The sequence below is a fragment of the Crotalus tigris genome, unplaced genomic scaffold (genome assembly GCF_016545835.1).
Source record: "Crotalus tigris isolate CLP2741 ecotype Arizona unplaced genomic scaffold, ASM1654583v1 scf7180000020728.642097, whole genome shotgun sequence".
NCBI classification, from domain to species: domain Eukaryota; kingdom Metazoa; phylum Chordata; class Lepidosauria; order Squamata; family Viperidae; genus Crotalus; species Crotalus tigris.
Genome location: NW_024098154.1, coordinates 551,794 through 571,930, shown reverse-complemented (window position 1 = coordinate 571,930; position 20,137 = coordinate 551,794). Strand labels below are relative to the sequence as shown.

Sequence of the window (20,137 nt, the reverse complement as noted above, 5' to 3'; positions counted from 1 at the left end):
AGGAATGAAGCTGGAGGGAATCTAGCCTAAATGGAAGAACGTTCTGGAGAAGATGATGGGACAATGTGTCTAAAGTCTTGGATTAAAGATTGTACGCAATCTGGATCCCTTTAGATTGGTTTTAAACGTAACCCAAGACAGAAAAAAATATTAGTTACTTTTGTGGAAAATCCTTTGGTCACTTTGAAGTTGGGTAAGACAGGCCCTGATGTTTTTCAACCTCTAAATGGAACTGCTGGACAAGGAAAACCGTTAGTTGGCTAATGGATATAACAACGTTAATGATGTCCAGTGACATAATTCTAGCATTTAGATCAGGGATCTTCAAACTTGGCCCTTTTATGACTGGTGGACTTCAACTCCCAGAATTCCTCAGCCAGGAACGCTGGCTGAGGAATTCTGGGAGTTGAAGTCCACAAGTCATAAAAGGGCCAAGTTTGAAGACCCCTGGTTTAGAGGCTTGGTCAGGATCCATAGTTTTTAGTTAATCAGCAGGTGGAGGCCATGGGTGGGAGAGATTTTGTCAGCCTTGTTCTGGTACACCTGTTGTGGCTCTTCTTGGAAAAAATATCCCGGCAACAATGACTTGTGCTCTCGACAATAAGGTTGGAATACTGTAAAATGGCCTGCATGGAATTGTCTTTGTAGATTACTAGGAAGCTGCAGTTTATGAAAGCAGCAGTGTTTCATTAGCAATATCACTTTGTCCCAGACTTACACTGACGCTGGACTGAACATCGTAGAGATCTTCCTGACGAATTATATAGTCCATCACCATATCTTCAAGTGGTTCAGGCCCTGAATAACTGAGGGACAATGTCTTTCTAACACGCATTTTGAACTGTCTGAAGGCCTTCTTTGCTGCATAGAAGGACTCCTGTCAACAAAAGAAGAGCAAATTTAGATGCCCAGACAAGGCAGATAACCGTATCTTATGATAAAATAGCTTATCCAGTTGTCAATCTGTGCTATTTTAAAGTCTGCTAAACTGATGCAATGCTTTAAAAATTCTAATTCATAATATTTTAGAAAAATGAACAAAAACATATTCAAATCTACAGAATGATGCAAACAGGATTAGTGGCTGCAAAATACCAAGTATAGATGGTATGTTATATACTGTATATGGAGAAAGAATAAGGATAGTCTTTATATTTACAATGAATGATCTATATTAAAGTTAATTAAACTAAAATAATCTAATTAACAAAAGGTAAGCACAATGCATGCTCTTGTTTTTTCAAAATCTTCTAAAGCAGGGGTGTAAAACTCAATTTCATTGAGGGCCACATCAGCATTGCGGTTGCCCTCAGGGGGTCGTGTGGGTGTGGCCAGGGTGGGTGTGGCCTACTGGGTGGGCGTGGATGGAGTGGGTATGGCCTAATGGGTGGGTGTGGCCAGCTCTACACCGTTTGCGTCAAGGGCGCCTGTGGGGGCCTGGGCAGGAGTGGGACAGATCTGAGGGTCTCTGGCAGAAGGGGGTGGGACCAGGGCAAGTGCCAAGGCATGGTCCACTGGAGGAGCCTCACTGTTCCTCTCAGGCTATGCAGGGGGGGCCTGGATGGTGGTGCGGGCTGCCCGGAGCCCTGGGAAGTAGAGGTCAAATACCCAGCCTGGCCCTTGAGCACCCACGGCACCAAGCCCAGCCCCACTTCCTCAAGGCTGCTGCTCAAGGTTCTCCTGCTTCCTCGTTGTTTCCAGACAGCCTTGTGCAGCTAAGACTGAATGCGTTTCAGCATAGATGGCCACCACAAAATTGCACATTGGCTCCCAGCCAGCCTGGGCCAGGACCAAGGCAGAGGGGGCCGTTCTCTCACTGTTTCCAGGATGGCTTCGCGGGCCACATGAAACCACTTCGCGGGCCGCATCCGGCCCCCGGGCCTTGTGTTTGACATGTCTGTTCTAAAGATAAAATATGTGTCTAGGTTACAAAAATTTGGAGAACCACTAGATGGCAGTACATATACAAAAATGCTCCTTCCTGCCTGCTAATGGCCATCTTGAGTTTTGCAGCCCAAATACTGGTACTACTATGTTTCCCCGAAAACAAGTCCCGGTATTTTTATTATTGATCATCGCACAGTCAGCCAGATGTTCAGACTGGATTTGGCATTTTGTCTACCTATCGAGTCCTTACCCAGGACCTGGGATCGGCAGATGTGGATGTTTGATGGTATTACAGGTATCGTCGCAGGATGGAAGCAGTTCCTAGTAAGGCCGTCTTTTGCAATTGACTAATGGCGAATTTGTCAATGCCAATGGTGTTCAAGTGGTGCTCCAGTTGTTTTGGAATTGCACCCAAGGCGCCTATGACTATTGGTACTATCCTTGCTTGCTTTTCCCACAGTCTTTCTATTTCTATTTGTAGGTCTCTGTATTTTGTTACCTTTGCCAGTTCCTCCTTCTCCTTCTCCTTCTTCTTCTTATTATTATTTGCCTCCAAAAGAGGCGCCAGGTCTTATTTTGGGGGGGTTCTTTTCCGCTCACCTTGCAGCAGCACCAATAGCCCTGCCCAGCTGGCCCTCTTCTTCTGCAGCTGAAGGAGTAATTTCATTCTGCAGCTGAGAATGGAGCTCCACCTGCATTTCACAGTCAGAGGCCTTCTGGAAAGGCCTCTGCAGCCAAGAACTGAGTTACGGATTGAATCCATAGCTCGGTACTCGGCTGTAGAAACCTTCCGGAAAGGCCTCTGCGAAATGCAGGCCCAGCTCCATTCTCAGCTGCAGAATGAAGCTTCTCCTTCCGGTGAGGAAAGAGTCAATCCATGGGAGGCCTGGCTGCAAACGTAATCTCCACCCCACCACCCCTGCCCTAGCTTTATTTTTAGGCGCCTCGCCCTAAAACTAAAGCTTATTTTTGGGGTAGGGCTTATATTAGGCCCACCCCCAAAAATCAAGCTACGGCTTATTTTGGGGGTAAGTCTTACTTTTGTGGAAACCCAGTATATGGTATTCCGATTGCAGTAGTGTACAGTTTGTAATGAACATCTCCAAGCATGCACACTAGTTATTCTTTTTAGTAGCCAATGCCAACTATTTGTTGTTGTTTTTTAAGAGCTTGTTTCAGAGATTTCATGAAGCTGCTAATGATTTCTGAGTTAACTAATCAGAGGAACAAACCACGGATCTTCTTTTAAGGGCACAAAAAATACAAGTTGCTAAAATAAACTCCGAAAGAGCCAGCAGTGGCCATTTATAAGTCATCTGGTGGGAGGCTTCGTGTGCAAATGAACTCGTTCCTCATCAAACATCTCTAAGCATATTGTTGAACCAATGTCAGCATTTCAGATTTCAGTAATGAGACCAGGAGTTCCAACACAAAATGGAATGGAAGAGGAGAGGAGAGGAGAGGGGGAAGGCGAAAGGGAAGGGAACAAGGGAGGAGAGGAGAATAAAATTTTTATTGTCTCTTTAAAGGTACACTAATTAGCATTAGCATTAAAATAAAATTGCATTCAGCTCTCAAAAAAAATCCTTATGCATATACCCACATACACACACATATTATGACACAAAGAAACATCAGTCTAGTTCGACTGTGTGTGTGTGTGTGTGTGTGTGTGTGTGTGTGTATACGTACACACACCATAAAATAATCTGAACACCAGGATAATACTAAAAACAAAACTGTTTAATTAAAAGCTGAGCCTTTCGTCGGTCAACACTACCGACATCATCAGAGCGTGATGCAAGATTGCTGGGAGTCCTTCTTATGCTGCCGGGCGACTTTGCGCTCGGCTCCTTGACCTAGTTACCGATCCATCCGTTCTCTCTCTGGTAACTAGGTCAAGGAGCTGAGCACAAAGTCGCCCGCCAGCATAAGGACTCCCAGCAATCTTGCATCACGCTCTGATGATGTCGGTAGTGTTGACCGATGAAAGGCTCAGCTTTTAATTAAATAGTTTTGTTTTTAGTATTATTCTGGTGTTTGGATTATTTACCCAGGATTCACATTTTTAGCATAATTAGAGACCATACACACACACACACACACACACACACACACACAGAGAGAGAGAGAGAGAGAGAGAGAGAGAGAGAGAGAGAGAGAGAGAGAGAGAGAGAGAGAGAGCTGCCTAACATGCAAGCTGCCCAGGTTCGAATCTCAGAAGGGTATGGCTAGCTAATGAGAGCTAAATAGCTCGAAATAGCTATACTAGCCTTCCTTTAACTCTTTGTCAGCAATATATATGGCAAAAAAAAAAAAAGAATCCTGCGAACTTGGAAGATGGGTGGCATAAGGAACAAAGCTGTTACAGAATCTAGTACTTCTGCTATAAATACTCTGAAACCTCCTCCCAGAGGGAAGCAACAGAAACAGTGAAGTGGTTGTGTGAGGTCTCTAACAAGGCTTTGAGCTCTAAGCACCTAGCACTTATAAGCAGCATCCTGAATAACGGGAAGCGAGCTTCCTATAATTTTCTTGGCTGTCCTTACCACTCTCTGTATGGACCTTCTATCTGAGGCACTGCTGTCACCAAACCAGACAGTGATGCCGTTTGTTAAGACGCTCTCAATCGTGCCTCTGTAGAAAGTGGCCAGGACAGAAGGAGGAAGATATGCTCTCCTCATCCGACACAAGAAATGCAGACGCTGGTTTGCAGGCTTCACTAAAGATACCGTATGAAGCAAACAAATCAGATCGTTAGTCACCTGTGCCCCCAGATACTTAATACTATTGACCACCTCAAACGTTTCTGAGCAGATTATGATCCGTTTGCACTTATCAAATTAACGAGCATGGTATTAAATAAAATATTTGCGTATCATACCACAACAGCTGTATAGATTATTCTCTGCACCGTTTCCAGATCATCTGTGTAGCTCCGCAAGAGGGTTTGAGCGTTTAGGCGTTCCTGAGAATAAGCGTTGTTGAAACGTTCCACAAGACGAGCATGGCGTAAAGCATGGTTAAGTCTTCCCCGGCTGGGCGAAAAATTTTGTACTGAAAGTGGACTAGGAGATCTGCTTCGGGCAAGCCTTGGAGAAGAAGATCGACTTCGGGCAAGTCTGAAACAGATTTGCCAAATGGCAGGAAGGCAAAAATCTTTACCACTACAAATACTTTGCTCCAAATAGTTAAAAAAAATGGAATATGATATTATTGTTTCTCTTGTTCTTAGGAAAACACCTGCTTATGATTGCTTATAAAGTTATGTTAAAGGTCTAGTGTTCTACATTTTTTATCAGAATGAGGCACTTTACAGCTTTTAAGTCTAGTTCACTCTGATACATCCAATTAGTTTCTTGAATGTTCCCAAATGCAAGAAACGTTTAATAATTTTTTTAAAAAATTATGTTTCAGCCGATACAATTCTTTCTCTTTGGGGGGAAGATGTTCCATATTGAATTGACAGGCAGAATTGGAGATTTAATGGAGATTTATGGTCTCTTTCCCCAGATCAAGGAAATATAATAATCCCCAGAGCCGCTCTCCATGGTGAGAGGGGCCCCGTATAAATAAATAAATAATTATAATGAGCTTTTCAGAGCATGGGAAACTGGATAGTGATTGGCAAAATATTCAAGCACAGAGCATCTGAACGTTCTTTCTTTATCCAGAAAACATGTAACCATTTCTCCAGTCCATCACAGATAGAAGACCAAGAATCTCTAATGAACGTAGAAATAGATCTACTTAAAGAAGACCCCATGAGAAAAGAAGCATGCTTTTTGGTTGTCATATATGTATATGTATATGTATATGTATATATGTAGGTATTTGGTTATTCGGGTTTTCTCCCGCATCAGATTGGAAGTGTCTTGGTGACGTTTCGACGAAGTCTCATTCGTCATCTTCACACTGGTGTTCTTGGCTTCGTGCTTCTAGGAGCTCCTAGAAGCACGAAGCCAAAAACACCAGCCTGAAGATGACGAATGAGACTTTGTCGAAACGTCGCCAAGACACTTTCAATTTGACGCTGGAGAAAACCCGAATAATCAAAGACCTACATACAAACACCCGCAAAAACCTCAGAAAACAAATATATATATATATATATATATATATATATATATATATATATATATATATATATATATATATAAAGTTTTATTGAGTTTTATAGGGCTAGGGAAAGGGTGGGGTCAGTATGGGAGTTAGGGTTCAGGATGGGAATCAGGGTTAGGGTTGGGACAGGGATGGAACAACAATGGGGTTACCCCCCATTAACATTTTCAAGTTTTAGCAAACAGGCTATTGTCCGGGTACATATGTTCAGTAGGATTAATTAATATACTAGTAAGTAGCTATAGTAAATATGAGAAATGATAATCATAAACAGTGTCAGTTAATCAAAACGTATCCTTCATCTTACTAAAACATATTCACAATAAAGTATCACATTCATTTCTCACTAGTTCGTTTTGCTAACCATTGATAAAAATTATCCCATGTTTTAAAGTAAACTGAGTTGTCTTTCTCTTTAATCTCTAAAGTTAATCTGTTCATTTCTGCACATTCCAGAATTTTCTTAATTATAATCTCTTCAGATGGTAAATTTTCATTTTTCCAGTATTGGGCAAATGCTATTCTTGCTGCTGTCAATATATGCAATATTAAATACTCATTCTCCTTCTCATATTTGGCTCATAGTATTCCTAACAGAAACAATTCTGGTTTAAATTCTATCTGTATTTTAGTCATCTTTTCCAACCATGTATGAATCTTAAGCCAGATTTTTTTCGCACTGGGGCACACCCACCAGATATGATAGTAGGTACCTTCAGAGCTTTTTACCTGCTTTGAAGAAGAGACTTCTCAGCCCGAAGAATAGCAATTTCATCGTTCAACGTCTGAAGCCGATTCTCGTACTCATCCAGCTGTTCTAGTTTCTCCAAAGTGCAATCTGATTTTACCCGAGAAGCCTTTAGGCTTAACCACACACACACACAAAAAAAATCAGATAAAATGAAATATTGAAATTATGCTCTGCCTTCTGTATCACATTAACATCTACATGGAAAGCTAAAAAGTGGTAAGCAGGAGGAATTCAAGAGCTTCCACTCACAAAGGACAATTACCCTCACCATTTAAAGTAAACCTTAACTTTTTAAAAAAACTCTTAGCCACTTGAAAGCCACATAGAACTTTCTGCATTCTATTATTAGCTGTAAGACTACAAATACACATTGAGGAATATTGTGGTCTTTATAGAGGTATAAAAAAAATCCGCGCAGGGTTCCAATCTACTTCAGTTCCCAAAGTGGTAAGTTAAAGCAGTTAGTCTTTTTTATTGAAAAAGTTTTATTGACAATTAACAAAAAAAATTTAAACCCACAAACCCACCCACCCTCACCCCCCTACCCCCCCCACTTCCCAGAGCCGAGTACAGGGTTATTACAAACATATTAAACAAAATCTAATTAAATTTAACAAATTATACAATAACTAAATTCATACTTAACCCTTAACTCCCTTTAAACCTTAATATCATAATATTATAAACAAATCCATTTTAAAACAATTATTATAAAGAACCATAATAATAGTAAGTAAACTAAATAATTTCCATTATAAAATGCTATTAATAATAATTTTTATTTAAAATTTAGTCATAAAATAAATGGAACTTTTTAGTTCCATATTTAATCTGAATATAATCTATCCATCTTCTCCATACCATAATATATCTTTCTTGTGTATGATCCTTTAAATAAGCAGAAATTTTAGCCATTTCTGCTAAATTAGAAACCTTAATTGTCCATTCTTCTATTGTAGGCAACGAATCTTTCTTCCAATATTGACCTACCAATAGCCTTGCTGCTGTTACTAGATTCAACATTAAAATAGTTTCTTTAACATCAAAATCCTCAAAAATCCCTAGTAAAAATAGTTGAGGAGTAAACTTTATCTTCCTTTTAAAAATCTTTTGAATGTTCCACCAAATCATAATCCAAAAAACCTTAATATTTTTACAAGTCCGCCAAACGTGAAAATAAGTTGCGTCAGAACTACCGCATCTCCAACATTTAGGCTGTAAATTTAAAACAGCTAGTCTTGTCGACTCAAAAGATACTATCCCTTTCAATACTAGAGCCCTCCTACTCCTATCTGCCCAGTCCTGCTCATTTGCATAAATGTGTGTTTCCTGTTTTCCTTGGTTTTAATTTCCAGCCCACTCCTCTTTATACATAGGCCTTACCTTCCAATCCAATAAAGGTTCCCATAGAGCAGGGGTGTCAAACTCAATTTCATTAAGGGCCGCATCAGCATTGCCCTCGGGGGGGGGGGGCTGGGTGGGTGTGGCCAGGGTGGGTGCAGCCTATTGGGTGGGTGTGGATGTGGCCTACTGGGTGGGCGTGGTCAGCTCTACATCTGTGGGGGCCTGGGCAGGAGTGGGACAGATCTGAGGGTCTCTGGCAGAAGGGTGGGACCAGGACAAGGCCCAAGGCATGGTCCACTGGAGGAGCCTCACTGTTCCTCTCAGGCCATGTGGGGGGGGGGCTGGATGATAGTGCGGGCTGCCCGGAGCCCTGGGCAGCAGAGGTCAAATGCCAAGCCTGGCCCTTGAGCACCCACGGCACCAAGCCCAGCATCACTTTCCCACGGGGGCCCAGCTGCACTTACTTCCTACTCCACCTGCACTTACCTCCTCCAAGAGGCTGAGCCAGGTGGTGCGAATCCGAAAAGAAGCATGACGCCGCCCAGCCCCCAGCCTGCCCAGTCTCGGCAGGCAGCGGGGCACTCTCCTCACAATGCCGAGAGGTTGATCCGGGCGGTGCGAAGCTCACCAGCTTTGCACCTTGCTGCCTGCCTGCTGAAACTGGGCAGGCTGAGGGCTAGGCAGCATTGCACTTCTCATCAGATTCGTGCCACCCGGCTCAGCCTCTTGGCGCTGTGAGGAGAACGCCCCGCTGCCTGCCGAAGCCCCTCCCCCGGACCCCATCAAGCCAGATATGTGAAGCAGACCAGGGCCATTTGTTGGCCACTTCCAGGCAATGGTGCATTTCTTCATTTCTCACAAAGGGTGACACCTCCCCAGCATGCACCCAGGGGGTGGGACCGATGTGGCAGGGGCTGGTTCCTCACTGTTTCCGGACAGCCTTGTGGAGCTAAGACTGAATGCGTTTCAGCATAGATGGCCACCACAAAATTGTACATTGGCTCCCTCCCGGCCGGCCTCGGGGGCCGTTCCCTCACTGTTTCCAGGATGGCTTTGCGGGCCACATGAAACCACTTCGCGGGCCGCATCCGGCCCCCGGGCCTTGTGTTTGACATGTCTACCATAGAGGACAGGGAGCCTCTATTCCTCTCTTATCGATCATATGAAGCTCCGTATAAGTAGCTTCTCCACTGATTTCAAATGGAATGGGATGCTTTATATGACGTAGGATGGGAACATATGTATAGACTGTAGCCAGACAGTGGCTAAAGACCCCACAGCACACCTGGTGAAACTGTGCATTTTAGAATTCCTTTCAAGTGCGTGACAATAGTGGCCTTGGGGCTTATTATTTTACAATTGGCTATTATTAAGCTATGCTTATGCTCGTTGCCTCTCATTCTGCAGCATCAACACACAAAAACCCAAAACATTTAGGTTGCAATCTTAAATAAGCCTAACTAGAAAATAAATCTGAATGAGCACAGTGGGAATAAGCACAAGATTCTGGATATAAGTTTGATTACGTTATTAAAAATCAACACAAGGCATTTAAAAAAAAATCATACTCTTGTTTAATTGCACTGTCCTGCAAACAAGTTTTAACTTTCCACATGTCTTTTGCTGATTCTTCTCTACCCACTTGAAGTCAACTAACCATTGACTATAAAAATTAAAAAGTAAATATAATACTGAGTAAATAAAATACTGCACACATCACACAAGCAGACAGGTGAAATTGTTCAGAAGATTCAGTACAACGGCCGCTAAAATCACAGTGTGGAATATCATGAACAGAATGTTGTCAAAACTTTCAGCCTGCAATCAGCTCCTTGACAACTCACACCCCAATAAACTCTAACCGTAACCTCTAAAAAATTTGCAAGTCATAAATATCTGAAGATATATAATAGAAAAATGATCAGAGCTCTCTAAGACAATAACCTATTTAATTTCATTCAAGCGGTATACAGGGTATTTTTATATGTAAAAAATACAGCACCGCCATCTTTGGAATTAAGCGCTTCATAAGTAAGGCCAGTCTAATAGTACAAGATAAAGTCTCGCTCAGTTTTTTGCTTAACTTCCTGAAAATTATATAGTATGAAATTACAGGGGAGGGCAGTAACATTCTTAGGCAGGGGTCTTCAAATTTGGCCCTTTTATGACTAGTGGACTTCAACTCCCAGAATTCCTCAGCCAGCGTACCTGCCTGAGGAATTCTGGGAGTTGAAGTCCACAAGTCATAAAAGGGCCAAGTCTGAAGACCCCCAGTTCTTAGGCATAAGCAGAGGCAATGTGATCCAGGTTTTACCATAAATGGGGTGGCTCTCAGATTTGCCTACAGAAGAGGCCATAGAAGAAAGCTGGCTATCATACTCACTTCCGTCCTATTAGGAACCCAAACCTTGTAAAAAAAAAATATTCCTTCAACAATCAGAAGAGCCTTGTTAAGCCAAGTCAACACCTGTAAAGCTTTTGGCCTAACATGGAGAGAATCTGATCTCGAGAATTAGGCAGAAACATCACCTTCCACGAATAAGATTATTATTATTTTTCTCAAAATCTCTTTCCCCCTCAATCTCCATGCTTTGTTCTACTCAAAACGATCTACTTATCTTTGAGGGCTAGTAGGTTTGGCAGTTATGGGAGAGCAGAGGCAAGGAAGTTAATTTTGCCCATCTCCTTCTGTAGGCAGTTATAGGAACCCAAATGCTAATAACAGCATAAAAATCATCATAAGCAAATCTCAGCAGTTTAGATGGACAGAGCTCCCATCATCCATTTCCATGGGCAATACTGGCTAAGTCAGGGGTAGGCATCCTTGGCTCTTTTATGACTCATGGACTTCAGTTCCCAGAATTCCTGAGCCAGCATGGCTCAGCTTGGAAACCTCTCCCTTTCCCCTCAGCAGGGCTGGCTCGGGAATTCTGGGAGTTGAAGTCCTCGAGTCATAAAAGAGCCAAGGTTGCCTACCTCTGGCCTAGGCCTAGGCCACTTTATGACTCGTGGACTTCAACTCCCAGAATTCCTGAGTCAGCATGGCTCAGCTTGGAAACCTCTCCCTTTCCCCTCAGCATGGCTGGCTCGGGAATTCTGGGAGTTGAAGTCCACGGGTCATAAAAGAGCCAAGGTTGCCTACCCCTGGGCTAAAGATATTCGGTGGGCTTCTCTGGCTGTGGATGGGACTTAATATCCCCAGGGCCACTCCAACATTTTAACCATTGCTCTGTGCTGAAATGGTTCAAACATGGTCAATTTGCAATGCCAGATACCATCAGAAACATTCAAAGTTCTCACGTTGTGTGAACTATAAGCCCCGCTTTAAAAAAAAAGAGGCCTAAAATTTGATATTTTTCACTTCAATCACGTGAATTTATTCAGCTAATACTCATAGTTTAGCTCAGCAATGATAAGCCTATCCGTAGTGTGGCCATTTATCTTAGAATCCAAGCTTGGTATTGGCATTTCCAATTGTAAATTTTATCTACGGTGTCTATGATTCACATACCTTTACTTTTAAAAAATATGTGCTGCTTTCTGTTATGATATGTCCACCAACTTTTATTCGTAACTGCTGCTTTCACTGTTAAAATTACAAAGAGGCCTTTTGAAGTTGTTGTGATGTTACAAGTTATGTTACATTTCTTTGAGTTTAGTAGTCAGAGGAAAAATTAAGCCACCTTGCCGTCTGAAAAAAGTTTAGGCCATCTACTGTCCATGTGATGTTTTAAACTTCAACCCCCCATCAGTCTCAGCCAGCTTAGCCAATGATAAAGGATTGTGGAACTTGTAGTCCAGCTATGGAGAGGATCTGTGTCCTTATTAATAGAGCAGAGCAGCTGAATTACAAAAACCACGCCATGTGTTTGCCAGGAAAAGGATGTTTAGAAATGCAACACAGAAGGATCCAACTGTTAGGCATGTTAGAATAAATAAGTAGATATTAAACATTTGAAGAACTTTAGTGAAAACTAACTCGGACGAGTGCCTTAAATGTAAATGCTAAAACAGAAAAAAGTTAACAAAAACATTACATCTTAAATGCAGAATTGGTCTAACTATTCATGCTTTACAAACAAACAAACAAACAAACAAACAAAAAACAACCTAGAATTCTATCTCAAACTATGCAGAAATACTTTGGGATTAAGATGATGAGATAATGAGATAAAATGAGATGAAATGAAGATGCTTCATCTTCAATGTGGATGCTCCACCACTGGGAGGTTTTCAAGAAAAGATTGGGCAGCCATTTGTTCATGAAGGAATAAGAATACCTGCTCTGGGCAGGGGGTTGGACTAGAAGACCTCTAAGATCCCTTCCAGGCCTATGATTCTATGAAGAGCCTTGCAGCACCAGTTTTTTCTATCTGTTTAGTCAGAGGGGTATAAATGTAAGGAATATGCCCAAATATTTTTGGCCAGTCAAATACATGTGATACCCTAGGATAAAAACCTAATAAAACTCTGTTAGCTCTACTTAAAGGCCATAGATCACAAAAAAAACTGTTTGTTTTACCTGGTTTCTTTTAATCAATCTAAGATTTGCAGATTGTACTGAGAATGTAAAATTGAGATTGAGTGTATGTACAGTAGTGGCCAAAATTGTGGAAACCTTTTGGGAAAAGTGTACAGTAGAAATGCCACCTTTGGTTAAGTTTCCATCCATTTTTCTTCTAATTTCTTTATAACTGTAGCCTTGTTCACTTAATAATACTATTTTACATCGCTTTCTGGGCAACCAGTCAACTCTTTGCACCATTACTTTAATTTTATTACGTTTTACAAGCTCACTAAATGAAAGGACACAAAAAAACCCAACCAACTTGATAGCGATCACAATAACACACTGACAAATGTCCTCCTCTCAGCTTCAATACATGACATCAATAACCGAATCCTACCGTGATCTGATTGGCTCATTGCCAAAACAAGATGACCCCTGATTGGCTCTCTAAACACTCACACTCATTGGCTACAATCAGGTGAAGGAAAGCTACCTGAGATCAACCTGAGCAAGTTGTGCTTCCTTTTTCTGGTTATTTGGCTATAACTTTTCATAGAATACAGTACAGATCATTGAACAAACTATGTTGCATTACATTCTTGATTAAATTATCTTTCCATTGATAGATAATTTTATGGTACTACTCCAGAATAAAGTGATTAGCCACCAAACCTCAAAAATACACTTTTCCCAAAAGGTTTCCACAATTTTGGCCACTAGTGTAACCCTGGCACCTTAATTAGTTTAAAACTGTAATGTAACACGTTGGTCCCTTTATTTCATTCAAGAAGTAAGGCATCATATATGTTTCTTTTTACATACCACATATTCAAAAACAGGTACTTGTAAGAAAAATCATCCATATCTGTCCAAAAGCAATTCAGATCAATAAATTATGACCATTCTAAGATGAAAAATCTAAAACCTTTAAGAAAAATCTAAATTTTTTGACAAATAGGGATTGTTATAAATAGCCCTGCATAATAAGGGTTGTTTTTTTTTTCCTTACTCTGTTTTTAGCTGAACAATTTCATCTTCTGCTGCCAAAAGAGTAGTGGCTGATTTGGTCTTTGTGTCTTCCAGAGCCAGCTGAGCTTTGGTCAGACTGCAAGAGAATTTAATACCCAAAGATATACTTTTAAATATAAAGTCACTACTTTTTCTAGTTTGTTCAATGAAATAGGGTGCAGTGTATCGAAAAACTGCAATTCCAATAAACCCTTTGGAAGATGAAAGTTTTGAACAGGCTGGCTTAATTTATTAACAGGTAAAGTATTTTATCAAAATCACAACAACTAGTACTACAAAAGTCCCCATCATCCAAACCCAGATCCTCTACTTCAGGGTCTTCAAACTTGACCCTTTTATGACTTGTGGACTTCAACTCCCAGAATTCCTCAGCCAGTCCACAAGTCATAAAAGGGCCAAGTTTGAAGACCCCTGTTCTACTTCCTTCGTAATATAACAATCACCTTTACCTTAAATGATTGTTAAGTAGACGCAAGGAAAATATATGAATGGCCCAGGCAAGTGTAACTTAAATCACAATTTGAAAAGTAACAAATGTGTAACAAAAGCGCAATAATTTACAAAAATCTTTCGTATATTTTCTTTGCAGAAATGAATGATATTTGCGGGTATTTCGGAGGCTGTAGTTGGATCACAGATTCAAAAGGCAATTTAGGTATCTGTCCCTCCATCACTCAGTCGAGGTTAGTGCTATTTACTCTTTCTTGAAAGCAGCTCTTCCAAATACCATGTAGACCAGTGATTCTCAACCTTTCTAATGCCGTGACCCCATAATACAGTTCCCCATGTTGTGGTGACCCCCAAGTGGGTGTGGCCACCAATAAGAGGGAGTAGGACAGCTGGGGAAAAGGGAAAAAAATGGCGGACAGCATGGTTTGGTGACCCCCGTGAAATGGTCATTTGACCCCAAATGGGGTCCCGACCCACAGGTTGAGAACCACTGATGTAGACGTTATTCATTGTTTGCTTCTCAGAAGCTTTTAAGTGGAAACTCTAGGACAGTGATGGCGAACCTTTTAGAGACCGAGTGCCCAAACTGCAACCCAAAACCCACTTACGCACATCAGGTGCCAGGTGGGTGTGGCCCATTGGCTGGGTGTGGTCCATTGGCTGGATGTGGCCAATTGGCTGGGGGTGGCTGCGGTGGTAACGGCAGACTGGGTGGGACTAAAAAGTTCAATCAATCAATTCCAACTTTGCAAGATCTTTTTTTTTCCCCACGAGAAGTTGAAATTGACTGATTGATTGAACCTTTTTTTTTTTTGCACACAGCGGCAGAGGCCTAAAGTGAAAGGGTTTTATAAAACCCAGCTGAAGGCCTAGGGCTGGGGCAATGGCGCGCGTGCCCACAGAGAGGCTCTGAGTGCCGCCTCTGGCACCCGTGCCATAGGTTTGCCACCACTGCTCTAGGATTATTCCTCGCTGGCTGAGGAATTCTGGGAGTTGAAGTCCACAAGTCATAAAAGGGCCAAGTTTGAAAACCCCTGGGCTAAACTATGGATTCTGCCTAAAATGTCAACCCTGTGTGGGAAGTCAGGCCCCCAGAGAAGGAAATATTAAAAGAGCAGAAAAATATATTTCCTCAAAAGATCTTAAAGAGGCAGAAAAGCATGCCCAGTTTTTCTTAATAGCCCCAAGTCTCCCTCCCCCAAACAGAAACCAGCTCTGTAGAAATGCAGATGTAAATAATCCAGGAAGGTTGGAAGCCCCCAGCTAGAAGATTAAAAAGACAAAGATACCTAAATTCTACATACCCCATGCAAACTCTAAGACCGGACATAATAGGATTAACCATAGATGCCAAAGGTACACAGGTCAAAATACATGAAACGGGAAATACAAAGCCTCAAACAGGAACAGGAAACAACCTCAAGAGCCCCGGAGGGTATAAAAAACCACTTCCTACATGTGCTCTCTCTTTTTCTTCCAGAGCCATCTTCCTATCTAGCTCTCCTCTTCAATAAACTACAACCTTCTTTCTAATGCAGTCGCCATGTTGTTTATTCCCGGCTTGGACTGAACCATGATGAAGACTTCCTTCAACACCTGATTGATAGTTTGACAATCTCACACTATTGCCAATTCATTCAGTTATTTTGATATAACAGCAAACAGTTTCCTTCATATGATTATTGAATCTTTCCCAAGTGTCAATTTAGTAGGCAGATTAGAGTTAAGTAATTTATGTCCTCTCATACAGAGACTATAGTAAAAACAAACTGCACGGAGACAGCTCATTGCAGTTGTTTTCTCTGCTATTATGAAAATGCACTTTAAAAAGGTGGGAATAATATTGTTCGGAGAGATAGTCTGTAAAGCATTCTTGCTACGGGAAAGATGCCATCACATAAACAAGAGAGAACAATTCCTTCTCCTGCAGCTTCCTTTTATCAGATGTCTTCAGAATAGCTTTTGGAAAGTTAATCTCCACAACAGAGACTGGACAAGAGGTGGGAAAGGACCATTGCATGAATAAAAGATCTATTTCATGATACTGATTTCTTTAATTTCTTTAAACACATATCAAGAAAAGAGAGTATATCAAGGTAACTGCAGCATGGACATTTGTACCTGTCATAATCAAAAAAGACTTGGCAGCTTATTACATATGTGTTAATAAATCTAAGCTGAGAAAAAATTCATTGTATTTATCCAAAAGTAAGACAGTCCTAAGTTTAAAACGAGGGAAGACTGTACAAAAAAAAAAAAAAACCTATCTCAATTATTATATGTTCAAGTAAACAGAACTTCTCATTTTAAATTTATCTATCATGATGATCATCTTTACTTTTCACACACACACACACACACACACACACACACACACACACACATGTACTTTATTTTGGAGTACAATATATGAGTATTTTTACAGTTTCAAAGGGAAATATTTCTACTTTATTTTCCTAATATAAAATACTATTTTAAGATCTATGAATCTTTCATATATACCATATAGGCCAATGGTTCTCAACCTGTGGGTCGGGAGCCCATTTGGGGTCGAACGACCATTTCACGGGGGTCGCCAAACAAGGCGGTCCGCCATTTTTCCCCCCTTTTCTTTGGCCACGCCCCTGGCACCCGGTGATGTATAAGTGGTTGGGGGTCACTACAACATGGGGAACTGTATTATGGGGTCGCGGCATTAGAAAGGTTGAGAACCACTGATATAGGCTGACATTCCATTGATCAACCAAACTAATTCTCAATTACATACAGGGCAAAACCACTTAGATCAGTGATGGCGAACCTTTTAGAGACCGAGTGCCCAAACTGCAACCCAAAACTCACTTATTTATCGCCGGGTGCCAGGTGGGCGTGGCCCACTGGGTGGGCATGGCTGTGGTGGTCATGGCAGATTGGGTGGGTGTGGCCAAGGTGGGCGTGATCACCTTGATGTTGCTCATGGGGAGGGACACCTGTGGGGGCCGGGCAGGGTTGGGGGAAATCCAGGGGGTCTCTGGCAGGTGGGGCGGTGGGCAGGAGGCTCGTCCTGCAGGGTGAGGCAAGGCAAGGCGAGGCAGGGCAGGGGAGCTATTGTCACAGGGCAAGGTGAGGCAGGGGCCGGGGCGGCTACTGCCTGACACCATCGGCCCCTGCACACAGAGGCCAGCGAGCACATGGGTGCTAGGATGCATCCAGCCACATGGACCTCGGCAAGTTAGTGAGTGGCTGGTTGAAGAGGGACGGTTGCCATCTCCAGGGCATGGCGCGCGTGCCCACAGAGAGGACTCTGAGTGCCACCTCTGGCACACGTGCCAAAGGTTTGCCACCACTGACTTAGATTTTATTCATTGAGCCATTCAGTGTCTACTGTGTTAAAAATATCTTGGAAAAGAAAGAAATAGCTCAATAAAGGTTACAAACCACACCTTTTTTTTAAAAAAGCATTTCTTGTTACTTATTTTTTTTTTAAAAATTAGGTGCTTGTAAATATTTGTGGTTTTACCTCTAGAATAGTGGTTCTCAACCTGTGGGTCGGGACCCCATTTGGGGTCAAACGACCATTTCATGGGGGTCACCAAACCATGCTGTCCGCCATTTTTTTCCCTTTTCCCTAGCTGTCCTACTCCCTCTTATTGGTGGCCACATCCACTTGGGGGTCACCACAACATGGGGAACTGTATTATGGGGTCACGGCATTAGAAAGGTTGAGAACCACTGCTCTAGAAGAATTTAAGCCCATTTAAATTGATTTATGTTTAGGTCAATTTTGCTCACAATATATGTATAATTCAGCATGATTCTGAATATAATATGCTTCTACTCATAAAGAAACATAAATCGACTGTTAATAATTATGGTTGATGTCCAACTCATAATTTATCAGGTTTGCAAGGAAACAAAACATTTTTCTTCCTTCATATGAAAATTTAAAAAAAACATTTTTGTTTCTATCGGAAGGAAAATAAGGAAACAGCCGTGTTTTTCTAAGATATCTGAGAACCACTTTATAGATGCTTATTTTTTTTCTATATCTCTAGGTATATAAACCTGTCGTATAAACTTGCTGAGAGCTAGTTTGGTGTAGTGGTTAAAGCACTGTGCTAGAAACTGGGCAATCTTGAATTCTAATCCTGCCTTATACATGAAACCAACTGGATGACTTTGAGCCAGTCAGTCTCTCTCAGCCCTAGAAGGAAGGCAATGGCAAACCACTTCCAAAGAGGATGCCAAGAGAATCGTAGGGATTTGTCCCAAAAAATCCACAGAAACAAAGAATGACTAAAGACACATCACAATCTTATTAAAGACCTTAACTTCCACAGTCAACGAATACAGTTACGCCAATTGTATGGTAAATATCTCACACTGTACAAAACAATACGATCTATACATGCCAGTTTATGTTAAGCAGCCTTTTTGTCATTTGATGTACTCCACATTGATGGAGATGACAAAAAACGAAGAAGAGAGATAGTTTGGTATATAGTGCAGGGGTCTTCAAATTTGGCCCTTTTATGACTTGTGGACTTCAACTCCCAGAATTCCTCAGCCAGGCACACGTGCCTGGCTGAGGAATTCTGGGAGTTGAAGTCCACAAGTCATCAAAGGGCCAAGTTTGAAGACCCCTGGTCTGGATCCAAGCCTGCAGTTTCATCAAAATGGCCGACTGAGGAATTCTGGGAGTTGAAGTCCACAAGTCATAAAAGGGCCAAGTTTGAAGAAACCTGGTCTGGATCCAAGCCTGCAGTTTCATCAAAATGGCCGACTGAGGAATTCTGGGAGTTGAAGTCCACAAGTCATAAAAGGGCCAAGTTTGAAGAAACCTGGTCTGGATCCAAGCCTGCAGTTTCATCAAAATGGCCGACTGAGGAATTCTGGGATTTGAAGTCCACAAGTCATAAAAGGCCAAGTTTGAAGAAACCTGGTCTGGATCCAAGCCTGCAGTTTCATCAAAATGGCCGACTGAGGAATTCTGGGAGTTGAAGTCCACAAGTCATAAAAGGGCCAAGTTTGAAGAAACCTGGTCTGGATCCAAGCCTGCAGTTTCATCAAAATGGCCGACTGAGGAATTCTGGGATTTGAAGTCCACAAGTCATAAAAGGGCCAAGTTTGAAGACCCCTGGTCTAGTGGTTAAGGTGCTGGACTAAAAATCAGGTAACTATGAATTCAAGTTCTGCCTTCGATCCGAAAGCTGGCGGGATGACTTTGGGCCGGTCATTCTCTCTGAGTCCATCTCACCTCACAGGTTTATTGTTGTGAGGAAAATAAGAGGAAGGAGAAGTAATTAAATACAAATAATCCTTGACGTATAACCATAACCGGAGCAGAATTTGTTACTAAGTAAGCTGGTTGTTAAGTGGGTAATGCTTGATTTTATGACTTTTTGCGATGGTTGTTAAGCGAACCATTGCAGTTGTTAAGTGAATCGACCAAACATTAAGCAAAGAAAGCAAAGAAAAGCAAAGAAAAAAAAGTAAGGTTCTACATTTAGGTAAGAAAAACCAAATGTACAGGTATAGTATAAGGGGTACTTGGCTCAATAGTAGTAACTGTGAGAGGGATCTCAGAGTCCTAGTGGACAATCCCTTAAATAGGAGCCAGCCGTGTGCTGCAGCTGCCAAAAAAGCCAACACAGTGCTAGGCTGCGTTAACAGAGGGATAGAATCAAGATCACGTGAAGTGTTAATACCACTTTACAATGCCTTGGTAAGGCCACACTTGGAATACTGCATCCAGTTTTGGTCACCACAATGTAAAAAAGATTCTGAGACTCTAGAAAGAGTACAGAGAAGAGCAACAAAGATGATTAGGGGACTGGAGGCTAAAACATATGAGGAACAGTTGCTGGAATTGGGTACGTCTAGAAAGACGAGGGGGGACATGATAGCAGTGTTCCAATATCTCAGGGACTGCCCCAAAGAAGAGGGAGTCAAACTATTCTCCAAAGCACTTGAAGGCAGGACAAGAAGCAATGGATGGAAACTAACCAAAGAGAGAAGCAACCTAGAACTAAGGAGAAATTTCCTGAAAGTTAGAACAATTAACC

At 41.8% G+C, this 20,137-nt stretch overlaps 1 protein-coding gene across 3 annotated transcripts in view; it reads right to left on the bottom strand.

Moving 5' to 3' along the window:
• Nucleotides 1–20,137, bottom strand: part of SPATA18 (spermatogenesis associated 18) — a 40,024-nt gene that overhangs the window by 13,729 nt on the left and 6,158 nt on the right. For 2 of the 3 annotated variants that reach the window (XM_039368296.1, XM_039368298.1), the window contains exons 5-8: nucleotides 13,624–13,719; nucleotides 6,739–6,873; nucleotides 4,772–5,009; nucleotides 719–877 (exon numbers count right to left, since the gene is read on the bottom strand). In XM_039368296.1, the coding sequence (XP_039224230.1) occupies nucleotides 719–877; nucleotides 4,772–5,009; nucleotides 6,739–6,873; nucleotides 13,624–13,719 (628 nt within the window). The remainder of the gene's footprint in view (nucleotides 1–718; nucleotides 878–4,771; nucleotides 5,010–6,738; nucleotides 6,874–13,623; nucleotides 13,720–20,137) is intronic. The other variant, XM_039368297.1, reaches the window with a different exon arrangement.